Source organism: Eschrichtius robustus, chromosome 17 (genome assembly GCF_028021215.1).
Source record: "Eschrichtius robustus isolate mEscRob2 chromosome 17, mEscRob2.pri, whole genome shotgun sequence".
Taxonomy (NCBI): Eukaryota; Metazoa; Chordata; class Mammalia; order Artiodactyla; family Eschrichtiidae; genus Eschrichtius; species Eschrichtius robustus.
This window is the reverse complement of record NC_090840.1, coordinates 57293484-57312363: the sequence shown is the minus strand read 5'-3', so window position 1 is coordinate 57312363 and position 18880 is coordinate 57293484. Positions and strand designations below refer to the sequence as shown.

General features: G+C 41.9%; 1 protein-coding gene across 3 annotated transcripts in view; it reads left to right on the top strand.

Moving 5' to 3' along the window:
• Positions 1 to 4198: 4198 nt before the first annotated feature.
• RSPO2 (R-spondin 2) overlaps positions 4199 to 18880 on the top strand; it is a 163974-nt gene continuing 149292 nt past the window's right edge. For 2 of the 3 annotated variants that reach the window (XM_068525806.1, XM_068525805.1), the window contains exon 1: positions 4199 to 4292. In XM_068525806.1, the coding sequence (XP_068381907.1) occupies positions 4199 to 4292 (94 nt within the window). Of the gene's footprint in view, positions 4297 to 18880 lie in introns of all 3 variants that reach the window. The other variant, XM_068525804.1, reaches the window with a different exon arrangement.

Sequence of the window (18880 nt, the reverse complement as noted above, 5' to 3'; positions counted from 1 at the left end):
TGTGGAAGGCAATTTTAAGGATACACATACACACACACACAGAGGTATGTCTAACTGTTTGATCCAACTTTTCTACTTTTAGGAATTTATAATACAAATTTAAAATGACCCATGAAAAGGTTAATTGAAGCATTGCTTATAACAGAAGAAGAATGAAGATAATCTGAATGTCTATCAGTAGGGACCTGGCTAAATACAACCATACAATGAAATGATAGGTGACTGTATAAAAACAACAAGAACATTTGCTATGAACTGATACCGAACGAACTCTAAGATGCATGAAAAAAATCGAGGTGCAGATTAGTGAATAGAGTATTCTACTAGTTGCCTAAAAGGGTGAAGAATATATATGTGTATACACACACATTTTCTTGATAAGCACAACATATCTCTGGAAGTATACTAAAAACCTGGAAGGTTGTACATGAATAACTGGCTGTTTCTGAGGAGGAGAACTGGCTGGCTGGTAGAGAGGCTTTTCCCTGTATGCCTTTTATTAACAATGGAATTTTAGCTGTATGAATGAATTACAAGTCAAAAAAGTAAAGTAGGCAACTTGCTTCTCATCTATAACATCATCTCCCCACCCCCCCACCGGCACTCAGTTAACCTTCTCTATCACCAGTGCGTGGCATGAAGTCAACCTTGTCAGTACACTTCTCTGTAAACAGACACCAGACACATGCCTATTTATAAAGCGAGTTTAATGAAACCACCGTCTAAATTCAGTTTGAAGAAAAAGCCCATTGAGTCTCCAAGATGGAGAAACTGAACTCTGAGCCTCAACAACACTTTAACAGTTTAGAAATGAAAGGACACAGAAATACGGGGTTAAAGTTAATGATAGTTTAGGATCCACCAGGGATGTGTTTTTTAGTAGCAAGAACATTCCTGGCTTCTTGAAATCAGGAGAAATATTCAGTGAATGGCAAAAAAAAAAAAAGGAAAAAAAAAATTCTGCTTTATCAACAAACTAGCCCAAAGAGATTAAGTGTGAGATTCTAAGTACCCCAAGAACTAAGTGTGACAGATTTTTTTGAAGTTCCGTGGTGTCCTTTAAAAAGCAGAGACAGACCAGGAGAGAGCACAAGGTGAAAGGAATTAGGAATCTTCTTTACTTCTAGCGCCCATTCTTGTCTTGTTAAGAGCATTAACCTATCTTCAGCAGAAGTGGTGCTGTTAAAATTCTTTTTTGTGAAGTGGATCTAGGAGTTCACTAAACTGAAAAGTATCTCTGGTTTAAAAAATGCCATCAGTGCAACCCAAATGATTAAAATTTTGGAAAGTAACCTTTGAAGACAGAGATTGAAAGTGGTCTGTAAATTTAAGGATGACAGTGGCTAACTCTCATCTTTCTATATTGAAAACTCATCAATGATGAGTTTGTCCTGACACTGTTAGACTCTGTAGCAAACTTCTTGATAGATATAGAAAATTGATTGTAAACTAGAACAGGGTAGGGGTGAAAGAGATCTTGTTCTAATTTCCTAAAAATACCAACAAGGAAACAGATCAGAGACTTGCCCAAAATGACCCAGGTGGTTAATGGTAGAGCTAGATCTACTTGGTCGTCTGCTTATTTTTGTCTTTATATATTTTAAAAGACACTGATGACCACTAACCTTGAATGAGTCCCAAGGCTGTACAGAAAGGTAGATGGCTTATTTATAGAGGACTTTGCTCTTTCATGGATTTAACTCCTTTAGAAGTGCAATAAATTTGGTGTGTGCATGTGTGAGTGTATGCGAGAAATGGTATTTCTGATGATTGGGGGATATTCACTGGAATATCATGTCAAGTGCTGGGCCACTCCCTAAACTGAAATGTTTCCAATCACTTCCAAATTCTGTGACAAAAATCAAAGACTCTGAAAGCTGAGAAACAGATCCACTGTTGCTGTTATGTGCTTTGTCAGCTCTACTTGTGCCCTATGGGCCATTCTCAGGGGCTGAATTTTCTTATCTGGGAAATGGGACCAGGGACTTCAACTCAGATTGACTTGGGTGTTCTCAGACATACATAAAGTGAATAACACTAAAATTCTTAGCACATAAATACTGCTATGTAATAGTGATTCCATAAAAATAGTTATGGATAGGCATTAATGGAACAATTAATAAACATGACTATTTTAATATTCTTGTTGTTTCTATATGATTGTCTCAAGTCTCCAAACTTCTGAACATCTTCTGAAACTGAAGGCATAGAGAAAGAAATTTAAATGATACAAAATGCTAGCATAATAATATGGTACCTGTGGTAATATTTGCAAACATTCCTACAGCCATGGTTAGCAGTATAAATTCTTATCTTTTGCCTAGGGGGTAAATACATTCATTCCTACAGTAATGAATTCAGGACAGAAGATTTCACCAGAATGAAATCAGATAGCGTAAGTGTATTTAATGTAATACTTTGTTAAACAGAGTATTCCCCAAACTCAAGGCACCTAAAAGTTCAATTCAGGAGACTTTGAGGGTGGGGGAGGGAGGAGGATTATGAATGAGAAATACTTCGGTAGAAACTGAACTTTTCTTTGAAGAACCAAGGCCCCAATTTCTAGCGTACTCCAAGAAAGGGATCAAAGGTTTTCGTAAGTTTTTCTGGAGGAGACACAAAGTCAAGAAATACAACCTCTAAGGATAAGCAAAGTATTGGAATACTCTTTTTACTCCCTAAACCGAAGACGCATTTTAGTTTCAGCCTTGCTAACATCTTCCCGTAAATCAAAGCCAAGAAGTAAAACTTAAGAGTGGCAGAGGTGTGGCATCTTTCGGGGTGCGGCTCAAGTTTAAACGCCACTTTAGAAGCAGCCGTCCCGGCCGGGAGCTCGGAAAGGAAGGTTTAGGAGAAGCCGTCAGTCAGTCAGATCTTCCTGCTGGAAGGTCGGCGCTGAGGTTGGAGCCGACCCCGGAGCAGCGGAGAAGACGCCTTGGGGGTGAAGACAGCTGGGCTGTCGGGCCAGCACAGTCAGGGGGCGCCTCCACCTCAGCTACTCTTCAGTTCAGCCACCTACTCCAGGAAAGCCCGGAGGGGATTCGCCGGGGGTTAGGCTCGCTGGAGGCTGTCAGCGCTCTTTAGGACCTCAGGGAAACCGGAGAAGTTCTGGCTTTAGGACCCAGGAACTCCGAGGCAGCCCTGACTTAGTTGCCTTGGACCACAGCACCACCTACTTATACAAGCATCCCGAGCCTCGGCCCGACTGCATCTCCATCGGAAAGTGAGCTCGCCATCCCTTCGGCCTCCCGGGAGCGTTCTGTCCCCCACAGCTTGGAAACGGAGAAACCTTAGCTGTGAAGTGGCTGTGGAGAGAGCTCTGGAAACCGCACAATTGGACAGGGACCCAGAGAGTGAGAGCGGGCGTAACCCTTGCCGTAGGATCGCACTCACCGGCGGGGACGCAGCATCCCAGAGGCTGCGGACCCGCCCGCCCCGCCGCGCTCCTGCTAGGCGCGGTCAGTCCAGAGGACCCTCCGGGCACTTCGAACCAAAGGCAGGCGACGGGATCCCAGAGCTGCTAGGCGCTCCCGGCGGGTCTCAGCAAACTTTTCCCCAGCCCACGTGCTAGCGAGGCGTCTGGCTTTCCGAGCCCTGGATGGAGCTCCGCGCCTAGGCACGCCGCACAGCCTGAGACGTAAGTGCTCACGGTAGGCGACCCGCGCCTGGCCACCGCGACCACGGCGCTTGGGTACCCCACTGTGGGACCAAAGGACCGAAGAGTGCGCCTTTAACCCTGCACCCTCGGGAACTGTGGAGCTCTTTTCTTTTCCGGAGCGCCCGCGCAAAGTCCTTTCCCCCGGGTCGGAGCCTATAGGTCTGCAGAGGTTGCTAATTCACTGATTGTAATCACCTTCCTCTCCAAGTTGCAGGCAGCTGTGCGCTCGGGGTTAAGCTGCTCCGCAGCTCCTGCCAGGCAGTGGGTTCGCTTCCCCCCTCCCTCCCTCCCCTTCTTAAACTGGGACGCGTGAAGAGGCAGCTGCCTCCCTGGGCCTCTCTCCACCCGGCTTCTCCTCCTCGTCTCTCAGGTTCAAGGCGGAAAGATGCTGGTTGCGCCGAACTGACCAGTGCAGGCCCCTGGGCTAGTGGCGACTCCCCCTCGGCGTCTTCCTCAACAGCGCGGACGGCGCCGGCTCCTCGGATGAGCCCTCCAGTTCCCCGACTTTGAGAGGCGTCTCTCCCCCGCCCGACCGCCCAGATGCAGTTTCGTCTCTTCTCCTTTGCCCTCATCATCCTGAACTGTATGGATTACAGCCACTGCCAAGGCAATCGATGGAGACGCAGTAAGAGAGGTGGGTTCTGCCCTGCCGGAGGCGCGTGGGGTCGGGGTCAGGGGCGCGGGTGGCGGCGCTCGCTCAGGGGCTCAGGTGGGCAGGGCCGTGCCCTGCACCCCCCGCCATTGCGCGCCACCGCTCCCCGCTTTCCGGTCTCCAGAGCTCCGCCGAACGCTCTGTCTTTTCCGTCCTCAGAAGGCGCGGCGAGCCGGAGCGAGACGCGCGGCGAGCCGGGCGTCCTGCGGGAGTTCAGGGCTGAGCGCTGCGGTCCGTACCCCCGTTGACTGCCGAGCTTCTACTTCGGAACTCTTCTCTCTTTCGGTCTCGCTCTTTTTTTAAAACCTGGCATCCTTTTTTCTTGTTCTTTTTGTCTTTTTTCTCTTTTTAGTCCTCTCAACCATCTCCCCTGAAGCTCATCTTTCTCTACATTCACCATCCACGTGCGCCCCAAGTCCTGACCCCAGATAGCTTTGGACACGGCCTACTACTCTGTGTGTGTGTGTTGGTGTGTGTGTGTTGGTGTGTGTGTGTGTGTGTGTGTGTGTGTGACTGCGCGCGCGTGTGGGATAGAGAGCTGGGGACAGGTACCAAGTCGATGTGGAGGACCTGCATTTTTAGAGCAACATTGATTTCTTTTTCTGGACGCTAAAACTAGATGGGATGACGACCTGAACTTAGTGCATTGAGCGGCAACTCGTGCGCAGGTTTTTGGGGGGGGGGGGGAACAATTGCTTGCAGGGTGATGTTTTGGAGACAGGCCCGACTTTGCCCTCTCTGTTTACTCCCCTCAAAAGCAGCTACTTCTGAGAGAGGTGCCGGCACTCAGTGAAACTCACCTGCGGCTTCTTAACCTCCTCCTCCCTCTCCATCACCTGTGTGCACTGTGGGGCGGCGAGTGGAAGCTTTTAGAAAGGTTTCAGAAAGCTAGATTTCCTGATGATTTAGTGCGCCCGTATTTCTGTCTCCGAGTCCTGCTGCGGCTGCAGCTAATCCAACTGCATTTTAAGGGAAGGGCCGCTAAACCCAGTGAAGTCCGCTGAAGGATTTAAACACAAACCGCAACACCCCCGCTCCCAGCACGCACAGCCCCACCTTGCAGTACCGCCTCACGGAAGGTGCACAGCAGCCCCTTAGAGTTTATCAGTCGTGGTCGTGCAGTTTGGACTTTTGCGCAGTTGGAATTTGTCTTGAGGTTAACAGATTTTGATTTTTCTGGGATATGAACGTCTCACTCGACTTGTGATGCGGTTTATTTACAACTCGTTTCATGGAATCTCCAGTCCTGCCTCCAGATTTTGGAGAGAGCTTTCTGCGCCCTAATTTTTCAAAGCTTTTTAGGACGTCGTTAAGCTGTTCTCACCTACCCGCAGGGCTGAAGGTTGGCCGGCCAGAGGGCAGAGCTCAGGATAACTTGGTGGTGTGCCATTTCCGCCGCCTCTGCTCTCCAATTGACACTATGAAACTGTGGTTTATGAGAAGGATACCCCTTTCTCTCGCCCTCATTTCTCTTACTCTCCTTGTCTTTCATTTCTGACATTTGGAAAATGCTTATTTTCAGAAGTTTTTCTGAATAAATGTACTAGGGAGGAACTTCTTCCCAGAGGCCATGAAAGTTTGATACTGATATCAGTCTTGCCAAAGTCCCTTTCCATCTCCTTCACCTCCCCTCTGCCTCCTTTCTCCACTCCGGTATTTTCTTTCCAGGTATCACTTGGTAGAACTGGCAATTTTTGATTACACTGTGGTCTAAGTGGTCAAAGTGTTTGGAGAGGCTTCCCTACACCCCACACCCCCTGCCCCCAAGTAGACACTGCAGCCTATTTGGTTGAAAAGACTAAAGTGCTTTAAAATGTTCAAAATACAAAATCTCTAAAATCCTTTGCCAAATTCTTGTTTATTAGATGACTTGCTAATTCAGCGATGTCTTTCTGATCCACATTGCCTGCCCCATTGTGGTTGAACTGGGAAGAATCAAGCATGTTGCTTTAGTAGAACTTAATGCAGAGATGCTCCTCGGTGGAACATGACATTACAGCACTCCTGCGGCCAGAAGCGATACTGCATGCTTTCCTTTGCAGTGCCATCTCCAAAGTTCTGCCTATACCTCCTTAAGTATCTGACGCAAAACCTATTTGTTTCAAAGCTGCTTTAGCAAAATCTCATGGCAGTTACCACCACATCCCCAAGTGCTGACGTTTAGAAACCCAGTTCTAAAGTGTGCAGTAGTAACTTTTGCCAGACAAACCTCTCAATTTAATAAGATTCAAATGCTTTCAAGTACATGTAAACTGGTAAGGTTGTAAAGAAAAAATTCTATCAAAATGTGTGAGTTTTCCTTAACAGATGTCCCTTCCCAAATCTCAAGCTTCTGGCTAAAATAACTGCAACCCTTAAAAGTGACCACACTATCTGTACCAACAAAGGGCGTACTGTGTTTTTAATTAAAAGTGGAACTACTTAAAGTGCTGGCTAGACAGTGTAGGGTGATAGTAGCTTTTCTGCTTTGCAAGGAAGCTTAAGGATTGCATTGTGAGAGTATTGAAATGAATAGAGATCTAACTCAGGTTGTGTGAATTGTCCCTCTTCACAGGCTTAAGCTGGTTTTAATTGATCTCATGTCCACTGATTGATCCTACACCAATTGTTGCGCATACCAAACAATTGGCTTTCCCAAAGGAGATTGATTTAAATTAGTTCCTCGGTGAATGCTTGACTACTAGCCAAATCATGTCAGCAGTGACAGTTGACATGCTAGAGCCTATTGCGGTACCAACATTTCCCCCTTTCCCTTTGTTTTGGATAGTGGCAGTTAAGTATTACTTTCTAGGAAGAGAAGTGATTAGTACATTAAAAAAAGGTGTTGTGGCTTAGAAGATCAGTTATTTTCTTGGCTTTGTGCTGTGATGTCGGCAGCAGTGATACCAGGATTGGTTAGGCTAATGCCCGGGATCTGATTCTTTTTCTTTTTTTCATATTCCATCTGCAAATAATCAAACCTTCACTGTGGAGCATTCTCAGAACTCCTTTGGCATTATGTTTAGTCTGCTCTATGATCTCAGATGTTCTATAATATCATTTTCTTAATGAAATAAAATTCTTGGCAGAGATCAGATAATTTAGTCAGTTAAAATCAATTGCATCCAGTCTGGAATAGAGAGCAAATATATCATTTAACTTTATGCTTTATTTCAAAATATGGCCAGAGGATTAGAGACCAGAATGTCAGATAAAACTGTGTATGGGAGAGACTATCATAGACAACACTAGCCATCTACTAGTCCTTTTGTCTGCTTATTTAGAAAACAAAATCATACAATAAAAGTGCATTTGATAATCACTACTGGGGCCTGGCAGCAGTACATCTTGAAAGTAAGGCACAAACACAGTAGTGAGAATGAATATCTTGTAGAGGGGAGACACATGCCAACGTTTTGAAAAGCTGATTGACAACTCATGTTGTGTCTATGTGGTAACAATCAGAACTCATTGGCCCCCTCACCCTCCAGCCCCCTTCAAAATCATAGTCATTATTAGCTACTGTTAACCCTGTGGCCTGTATCTGTCTTGGGACCTCTTATGATTTATTTGTATGGTAAACTGGGTTATTCGATTTGTTTTATTTTTTGGAATGGTTGTAAGCCACATTTCAGGCCGAATTACTGAAAGGTAGATAGACAAATCATAACTTTATTATGGTCTTCTGGGATTTCTTGAGCTTAGTATGTAGTGATTTCATTTTATATCTCCTTCATTCTATTGATATGCCCAGTCACAAATTCACCAGGGGTTTCTGAAAACTTCTTGATGAAATTCTTTAAAAGCAGCAAGGCTCCCAGACATGTAATTGTGTTTCTGGTGGTCTGAGGGTAGGGGGCATGGTATGACAAGTGTTTCCCGCCATAGCCTTTCCCCTCCTGAAGCCTCAGCTTCTCTCTCCATAACTGCTCATTTTCCTATGATTAGATTTGGCTTCTTCCATGAAACTGAAGTGTTTATCACAAATAAGGTGGTATGTTACTGGCAACTTCGGTTGTTTAAACAAAACAAAACAAAACACTACATTTTCTCTTAAACCTTATAGGGCTGAATTAATTAGTGTTTTAAAAAATCAAATGAGGAGATGTGGAGATATTTACAGGTTTTACAAGTACTTTTAATGATAGCTTATTTCTCACAGTATTCTTTCAAAATACAAAATGGCACATGGAACATATTAACCTACGCTTAAAAGCTTCGGAATACATTTGTAGGCCTGCTTTTTTAAGTTTAGAGTGTTTCAGAGAAGCTCATGTGATGTTTTAACTTTGCAGCATAAATATGTTCTTTCTTTTCTTTTGTTCTTTTGTTAATGGGCTTTTCTTCCAGCATAATTCTGAGTTTTTCTGGCCAGTACCTTACCAGTGCACAGAGGTTAGAAAGTTGCCATTTCCCCAACCAACATCTTATTCCTCTCTTGAAATTTGGAAGTGATTCAGAATAGGTGACATTTCCTCAGGCCTCCACTTCTTCTGGCTTTCGTTATCTGTTTATAAATCTAGCTTTGGTCCAATCCAATGTTTACAGAAATCACAAGTTGGAGATGACACTTCTAATTTCTTTTTTTTAAAAATAGATTTATTTTATTTATTTATTTGTTTATTGGCTGCGTTGGGTCTTCCGTTGCTGTGCGCCGGCTTTCTCTAGTTGCTGCGAGCGGGGGCTAGTCTTGGTTGTGGTGCACGGCTTCTCATAGCTGTGGTTTCTTTTGTTGTGGAGCACGGGCTCTAGGCGCGCGGGCTTCAGTAGTTGTGGCACACGGGCTTAGTTGCTCCGTGGCATGTGGGATCTTCCCGGACCAGGGATCGAACCCGTGTCCCCTGAATTGGCAGGCGGATTCTTAACCACTGCTCCACCAGGGAAGCCCCGACGCTTCTAATTTCTTAATGCAAAACTACCTCTTGATTTATTCAGAGACTAACTGGACAGTTTATAGATTATCCAGGCTTTTTACTTCTTTTCTTCCAACTGACTGCCTTTTGAACCAAGTTTTTTTTTTTTTTTCTGGAAATAAGCACTCTTACCCCTCCCAAGTTCAGGAAATAGATGACAGACAAATCATTTGACAGAGTACTTGAGAACCACCCTGCTAAAAGGAGGTGGTAAGCTCTGGGATAAAAGTCAAGTTTAAAATTTTCTTTTTTCAAAATGTCGTGATGGTCATTATTTTTTTCCCCATTATCTGCCACAATCAAGGATTGACCATTAGATACAGTGTTACATGTCATATTTATACATTTTCACAATTTTAGCTGGAATAAATATGGAAGGCACTAATTAATACAGTACATAAGTAGTATATAATTATATATGATAGGGAAGGCATGTCTACTTACATGCATACAGGTACGTGTATATGTAGGTATGTGGGATGGGGCATGGTGTAACTATGGAGAATTGGGTTTTTGTAACTAAAAATGATTTTTACTCGTCTTTCCCATTTTTCATCTTTTTCTCAGGACAACAGAGCAGGACAGGGATAGGTGAGGGGGCTGAGGACTAGGAGAGGGAATGGGTAAGGATACAGTGTTTTTATTCTTTCCAAGACCCACCCCCCATGTATCCTTCTCTCCTCTAGGACCTTTCTGTATCCAGTCACCCTCTTTTCAAGCCTGCTGCTATCCCCCCATCCTAAAATTCCTAATTTCCTTCTTTCTCACCTTACTTTCCAATCTTTTTCTTGACTTCAACCCTTCTCTTGTCTGGCCTAATAATCCGCTTTCATTCACTCACTTGTCAGTCTGTCACAATCTGGCTTCTACCTCCACCATTTTATCGAAAGGGTTTTCTTAATGGTCATCCATACTCACTACTCACCTCAGTGCCAACCCTGCCAACATTACAGCCCTCCCGTCCCTGAGATTATCACTCCTTTCCAAAGAAAGTCTCTTCCTTTGGCTAGTGACACTGCACTCTAGCTTCACCTCCCATATTCTGCACATTTTTCTTCTTTGGTCCCCTCATTCTGAGTAGGTGTAGGCTCCTATTTCTTTACCTTTATTCTTTCCCTTGGGGGATTTTATCCATCCCTTTATCCTCAACTGCCTTTTCCATGTAAAGTCCTTCAACTCTATCCCTCGTTTTTTTTGAACTCCGGATTATGTTACTCTCTGATTTCCCAACTACTGCCATATGGATAAATATTTCATGCACCCTCATACATGGATAGGTATTCCATTCCATGCACATTCAGTCTTGACAACTCAATTCCTCTTCTATGCGTGGAATTACTCTTCCTCTCCAAAATGTGTTCCTCTACCTGTGTTTCTTTTTTCTGTTCAAGGGTTTCTGTGTGTCAAGGCTGGAAGCCTAGCTGTAGTCTTTGACTTTCCTATTGTTTCTTTTGTTGGTTTGTTCAGTCTTAGTGGGTATCAGAAATGTTGTTTACATCTACCCCATACTCTCCATTCCCAGAGGTATTTCCTAGCTCAGGTCCTCACTGACTCATTTCCCATCATCCACTTCTTCCTCACTCCATCCTTTACAATGCTGCCACATTGAATTTTTCTCAATGTGATCCACAAATCTGATCATGTTACTTCTTTGCTAATAAACCTCAAACCTCCCAGGTCTCCATACTGACTGCAGAATAAATTCCAGCTTCTTTCACTTTACATTCAAGGGTACTCTACCATCTGATCACAGCCTGTTTCCAACCTTCCACCACCACGAAAGCACTGTATGCTTAAGCTACACCATATGAGTTCATTTCCAAGCATACCGTTATGTTTTCATGTTTTTGTGTTGTCGAGCATGTGGTGGTGCCCAGCTAAATAAAAGGTCACCGTTTCTGTGAAGCCTTGCTGGAATTTTCCCTAGAAGCTTTCTTAGCTTTTCATGCTACTCCTAAAGGACTCTCATTTCCCCCTTTATTTTGGCTACTTTGCCGCATGTGTCATCTTTACTATATTTTAAGCTCCTCTAGGGCAGAACTTTGGCATATTCATCTTAATACTCCCCAAACCAGGCCAACTAGAGTGCTTCCTCCACAAGCTGTGGCTGAACAGGAAGTCAGTGATGATGAGATTTTGTTGTTTGCCCTTAAAATAATGCTAATGACTTAATGAGAAATGTTTTTCTTTTCAATTCGAAGTTCTTTGAGCACAGTTGAAGTTTGAATGAATAATTAGGATAATAGGTATAATTTGATTATTTACTATTCTTTTTTAGAGTTTAAAGATGAGCAACACTGACGTATAAAAGCATCCCAGCCTAGCCTTATTCTGAAGTCTCTGATAATCTTCAGAATTTCAGAGTACACTAGTGCTTGCGTGTGTATTCGTAGCCCTGTTTATTATTTGAATGATAGAGTATCCCAAATGGTGGGTGAGTTTGGACAGGGGAAGGGAAACTCTGTGGGAGTCACCCATATATAAAAAATACTTCTAAACAAAGGGCCAATAAAGGATTTTCATCCCCAAACACTTTGTCTGTATGAATAATTATTTAGAGAAAAAAGAAAGTAGCATTTATCTTCTTAAAAGGCAGTCATATTAATAACAAAAATAAATTAGTGCAGGCAAACATTCAGTCTTATATTTATGACTTTAGAATAATAAATATAGCAGTGTAGACATACCTATGAGAGACACAGGGGTGTGTGTGTGTGTATGTGTGTATTTTAGAACAAGTTCTTCTGTAGGTGTGAGTAGACTACATAGTTTTTTGTACAGTGCCTTCCAGGAGAGCACTGACATTTTGCTACCCTTTGAAGGAGGTGAGACTGGTTTGACTAATAAAGAAGGTGAGCTGCTTACTGAAATGTGTAATTTAAAAAACTAATTTTTAAGTGGAAGAAAGCTAGAACTAGAATGCAACCCTCCCGAATTCACTGGCTTTTCCTGTCCACAGTACACTTTGAACATCAGTGTTCGTTTTAAAAGAAGAAATTACCTTTGAGCCCATTCAAAAGTTCTTAGGACCCAGAGTTTTACTGAGCCTCAGAACTTCCTACAACTCATAATTACGCCACTAAAGTAACTGGTATTAAGGAACTGAGGGCTGAGTGGGTGGAGTAAGTGAGGTGTAGGACCATAAGTGTGATCTGGTAAAAACTTACATACTTGTGTTGCTAAATTTTTTATCACTATTCTTGCATATGAATTAGAGGAACTTCTTTTATTTCCGGTACTCCCATAGCCAGAACAAATATCTGTGTGTCTGTGGGTGTGTGCTTGTGCATTTGTGTATCAATATGTGTGTTTGTAGGTGTGTGTATATGAATTTCGTACATACACTTATGTATCATAACACCATCATATGATCAGCATAGCCCATCAAGGTTAGAGAAAAGCTAGTAAATATTATTATTTTTACTCTTAAAATGTAGAGAAACTAATTGTAGGTAGCTCTCCACCTTATCTTGTCATTTGGGGAAAACCTTTACAATTTACTTAAAACCATTTGATTTTCATCACCTGCTGAAGGATATTAAGAGCACTTATAAAACAGCTGGTTCTGCACATGTCTTTTGAGCAAGGCTTCTTAACTTGGGGTCCAGAGATGGGGCCAGGGTTTTTGTGAGTCTCCTGAAATTAGATGCAAAACGTTTTCTGTTTCTTTTTAGCGTGTAAAGAGAGGATCTAGAGCTTTCACTGAAGTCTTAAAGTGGCCATGGTTCATCTTTCCTTCAACAGGTTAAGAAGCATTGGTTAAAGCAATAGGAGGTAGACCTTGTTAAAGAGCATGATGCCAATTGGCTGCTTCAAATTGACATAAACTTCTAGGAAACAAGTGTCTATTTTCCATGTGTGGGTTTCCAGCCATTTGCCATGTGTTTAATTCACAATATGAGGACACATTGGAAACACTGTCTCAAGACTTATTTCAGTAAATAATTACTTGGCTAATAATACCTTTCTCAAAGGCAATAGTTGTTAAATTCTATTTCCCTAAAAAGTTTATAAAAGTACAAAATAAACACAGAATAAGGGGTTCTGTTAAAACTTCTCATATAGTCTAATTTTTGTCTCATTAATAAAACAGTAATATAAAGTTTTAGAAATCAGTGTTGCAATTTTCCAGCTGATGATGTGCAGTGCTGGCATTAATAGGATTTGTATGTATCACACTGCCAGTTCACAGACTGGTCAGAACCAGGCTTAGCACTCTTCAATTCTGGCCAAGTAGGCTTCTACAAGATCCTTGCTGTTGGGTCAGCACACTTAGAACTTTTCTACCGTGATGGCCTTCCTCTCTCACCTATCACTGGATTCAGCAATCCAACCAGCCACTTAGCAGTTAAAACACACAGAGCGATAGAGGGCGCACTTTGCATTCTTTTCCTCGTGCTTTGTTCTCTGAAATTTTGCAGGTTTTGTGCTTGCCTTGCTCTGCCCTGCCGGGTAGGGTCAGGTGGGAAACCTGTTCTACTCTTTCCAGTAAGATTGAGGCTGTGAACAACTTGACCTCTTCATGGAGAGAGAGGGAAAAGGAACAAGTAAAGAGAGCTTTCAGTTTTACTGAGAATTTCTGGTTTTGGTCCTTAGTCTCCTTTTGACAAGACCTTCTCGCCAAAAGGCAAACTTAACCAAACTCACAGTTTTAATATCTGTGAGGCAGATATTAAAGCTAGGGATTGTGTTAACCGGGAGGTGGATTCCAGCTTCTATAGCCACTTTGGAAAACATTAGTTTTTATTTTTTTCTAAAGAATGTTTTCCATAAAGTGCATGCCTAAAAATTTAAGCAATTGGTAAAATTTGGAGTTGACCAAACGACTCCAAGTTAATACTTCCCAATTGTTTGCCAAATTCTTTAATCTTTATGTAGAGACCCATTTCATTCAATGGATCTCTCACATTGCAACCCTTTGAGAATGATAAAAATTGTCTGATCTTATCTTGAAAATCTCAAGTTTAATTTTTTTTAGGTTCTCTTTCCCCTTCATGTAATAATGTCTGACATATGATTTAAAAATTCTCTGGCCCTTCATTGTTGATCACCTTACATTCTGTGTTCTAATGCCTCTTTCTTGGCTTTTGGGAATTCCCTGGCAGTCCAGTGGTTAGGACTTGGCGCTTTCACTGTGTGGGCCCAGGTTCAATCCCTGGTCGGCGTGGGGAAACTAAGATCCCGCGAGCTGAGCAGCGCTTCCAAAAAAAAAAAAGGCTGGCTTTTAATGTTGAAGAGATTTGTGCTATATCTTCATATCTTCATTAACCATCCTATGTATCTATGTATTGATAGTAGACCAGGTTTCAAGTTGAGTCATAGCTGGGTTAATATTCCCATGATCAAGTGACGTGTCCTGTGCCCATCACACCCTTCCCCTCTGCCATCCTCCCCCCCCTCTCCCATAGCCGTTTAGAGTGACTGTGGTATTCGTTATTCTCAGGTGTTCCACTGCTATAACTGGTCTTTGAGGACTCTGCACTGAATGATCCCAGTGGCATGGGAAGAATTGTACCTGGGGCTCCCAGGTTACCATCCTTAAATAAAAATTAAAGCAGTCCTAGTCTTTGACTTGTCCTCTGGGTAGTTCTTGTAGGTGGAAGAATATTTTTTTAAAATTCTAATTTTTGACACTTGCTTCTTGATGATGTTTTAGAGGATCACTTCTTTGGAAGTGTGTATGTATGTGTGTTTAAGGGTCAGGTTTATAGGAAATTTTGAGGGACTCCTGGGTATTAGTTCTGAGCTCTAAGTCAATATGAAGACATGGCAGAGAATAGCTGTAGGTGGAGTGAATAGAAAGAGCAAACATTAAACTTTTCTGTTGACACAGGGATCTGGGTATCTGTCTAATGCTTAGAGAGAAATCAGGGCTGTCCTATCCAAAGCGTTCCTTCTACTGGTGAAATATACCTTGTGGTTACTAGCCTTCCATCAACTTAGTATTATAGAGAAACTTTGTTAGGGATAGGAGGCTAATTTGAAAAACCAAATGTTGTTTGATAGTGGACAGCAGTGGTTCCCAGAAGTGTGATTAGTGGGTTGAGGTTAGTTTGTTGTGGAGCTCGGAAAGCCGTTCACACCACTCCGGGTGGTCAATAAGTCATGTACTGGCTGATGTGATTCTTGACTGAATCTGTCAATTATGAAAGATTTCTTTGTCCCTCTCCCTTTGAATAATACTATCCTGAAAATCTAGAGCTTGGCAATTGTCTCTTGAAAATTGATTGTCCAAAGTTATGAATTTTGTGCACTTTAATTGTTCTCTCATGTAGAAGTAAAAATAATTACTTCTTTGCAGCTGCTGTGGGTGATCTCAACATGATTTTGACTTGAAAGCCACTCAAAATGAATAATAACTGTTCTAAAGGATTTGGCAAGCTTCAAGTAGTCATCTTTTTTGTTGAGTTCTGGGAGAGAGTTTTGAAGAAATGGGAGAGTCTGGACCTAGAGAGAGGAGGAAAGAGCAGGATCACTCCTTTCCAAGACTTGAGGCCTGTCACAAGGAAAAAGGGTGTAATTCGTTCTTCCCTTGGGATTAAGGCAAAATGAGGGAGGCTCATAGGGAGGAAGATTATGGGTTATATTTAAGAAACTATCCACTCATGTAAAAGACCCTTTCTTGATGCCCCGAGTCATTGGAACTTGCCCTTTTCCAGCAGCAGAGGGTATCTCTTAAGAGTGTTGTAAAGCCAGTGGCTGTATTGAGTGTAGAGAAACCTTGAAGGGCCACTCACACCATAAGAGCCATGATGAGCACATCTGCAATGTATCTGGCATCTAATATTTAAGTAGAAATTCTTGTTGACAATTATTCAACTCAAATTATAAGACCCAAATAATGTCCTTCCTAAATAGAGAACGCTAAACAAAATTACTTCTTTAGATTCTGCATCACATGCCTCTGTCGTCATTCTAAACTTCAGTGATAAACAGTATTATACATATTGAAGTCTAATCTGAATTCCTAAAAAAAGAAAAGATGTATTTCTCAAGTCTTACATGACCATGATGTCAATTTCGAGAATGTTTCATTATAAGAAGGTCAGATTTCAGTGCAACTATAACCAGCATGGGTTATGCCATACAAATACCCTGCTGTCTTTAATGGGGTTACTAGACTGGAAGATAAAGAAGCATTGGACAAAAATTCATTAATAATAATACTTTGCACTTATGAAAGCATAATAGGGTTAAAAATTCTTTTGGAACAGGTAGAGAAATGAACATATATCATCTTCTGTTACTTACTTGGATTACATTTGACAGAGTGGTGAGTAATGGATTGATGTGCACTTTGCAGGAAACCTGGCATAGTAAAGGACCCTCTCTTCAGCCTAGTTTGGAACAATATTTTCTTAATGATTAGGTTGAAAACATATGGGCATGCCATCCACACTTTTGCGTAATATGAAGTAGAAGAGGACATTTAAAAGGTCGGTTGACGTTACAAAAAGATCTCGATGGCTGGGAATGGCAGGATGAATTTGTGAATGAAATCTTTTTTTTTAAACATCTGTATTGGAGTATAATTGCTTTACAATGGTGTGTTAGTTTCTGCTGTATAACAAAGTGAATCAGCTATACATATACATATATCCCCATATCCCCCCCCTCTTGCGTCTCCCTCCCACCCTCCCAATCCCACCCCTCTAGGTGGTCACAAAACACCGAGCTGATCTCCCTGTGCTATGCAGCTGCTTCCCACTAGCTAGAAAAAAAATGCAGTTTAGATCTTAAGATCAAGGAACCAACTGTGGACGAATAGGATGTTGGAGACAAGGGGTTACCACTGATTTTTGAGGTGACAATGTGATATAGTTGCAAAAAGAAGTCAGCTACATTAAGAGAAATATTTACCTAGATTAAAGAATGAGGCAGATGAAGGTCCTCAGCCCACACCAGTGATTTGTTCTAGATGTCATTACTTTCAGAAGTGCATTTGCAGCACACATTATACTGTATTGATTTCCTAGGACTGTTGTAACAAAGTACCACAAGCTGGATGGCTTAAAAGAATAGAAATTAATTTTCTCACAGTTCTGGAGGCTAGAAGTCCAAAATTAAGGTGTCAGCAGGTCTATACTCCCTCTGAGACTATAGGGGAGGATCATTTCTTGCCGCTTCCAGCTTCTGGGGACCCCAGATGTTCCTTACTTTGTGGCAGCTCTGTCTTCACCTTCACACGGCTGTCATCCCTCTGTGATGGTCTCTCATCTCTTCTTATAAGAATACCGCTTATGTTGGATTAAGTCCCACACCGGTGACCCCATGTTAACTTAATTTCAGCTACAAAGACACTATTTCAAAATAAACTCACATTCACAGGTACTGAGGATTAGACTTCAGCGTATATTTTGGGGGGCACAATTCAACCCATAAGTCCTAACCTGTGGCAGACCTGTAGGTTCTTTAAATCCTCATTTTCACAACTCTGTGTAATAAGTATTATTATTATTAATGATACCATAAAAATAATAGTATTAAAAGAAAAAGTAATGGCAATAGAAGTATAATAACTAGTAGAGCACTGTACATAGCCGCTCAGATTGTGTACTGCACATAAAGCATGATATTAATGACACCCCCTGGACTTGTGCACACAGTGGCCCTGGGGGGGGGGGTGATGCTTTAGACATGGTTTATAAGTGTACGGGTTTTGGAATCGGACTCTCAAATTCCTTCCTGCCCCTGAAGTTCCACGAAATTGCACGAATCCAAAGAATCACCTGAGTGTGTTGATTACATTTTTAAATAAATCCATGAATCAAATTGACTTCTTCTTCAGCTAAAGCTGAAAATTCTGTTTAACTGGCTTCCTTCTGAAGTTTACAGAACTCCAAGAGCTGTTAGCATCCTTTATGAAGTAATGTTCGTGAAGTAATTACTCAAATATCAACATGGTCTACTGTACAGTTGCTTCTGGTGTTAGAGGTATCTTAAATTAGTTCCCTCCGATATTGAGTAGTATCTAATATTGGCACTGCCAGGGAGCTTTATCTGTCCATACTTGTGTGCTATATATAAAGGGCTGGTAAGAACATACTTTTAAATGTTCTCACATTTTAAATGTGATAAATTTCAAACATACACAGAAGCAGAGAGGGTAGCATAATGACTGCCTATCACCCAGGTTGAACAAATATTGAGATTTCGTCACACTAGTTTCATCTATTCTTTATAATCTTCTTAAGTTTTTATTGTTATGTGTTATAAAGCAAATCTCAGATGTTACGTCATTTTACCTTATCTATTTCTGAATGCATTTCTTACAAATACGGACATTTTCTTACCAAACCACAATGCCATTAACATACCTAACAAAATTGCTTATTCCTTGGTAACACCTCATAATCAGTATGTCATCAAACTTCATCAGTTGCCTCAACAATATCTTTATACAGCTGATACGTATGAATCAGCATTGATGTAACACCCACTCATTGTACTTGGTTGGTATGTCCCTCAAGTTCCTTTGATTCTAGAGCAGTACTTCCTTCCCGCCCAGTTTTCCATGCCACTGACTTATTGAAAAGATCAGGTCAGTTTTCTACTGAATATCTGACATTCTGGATTTTTCCTTTTGCTCCCTTGTGGGGGTCATTTGACTTCCTCTATCCTCCATGTTTTTGTAAACTGGAAGCTCTCTTCGAAGGTTTGATTACATTCAGGTTCAAC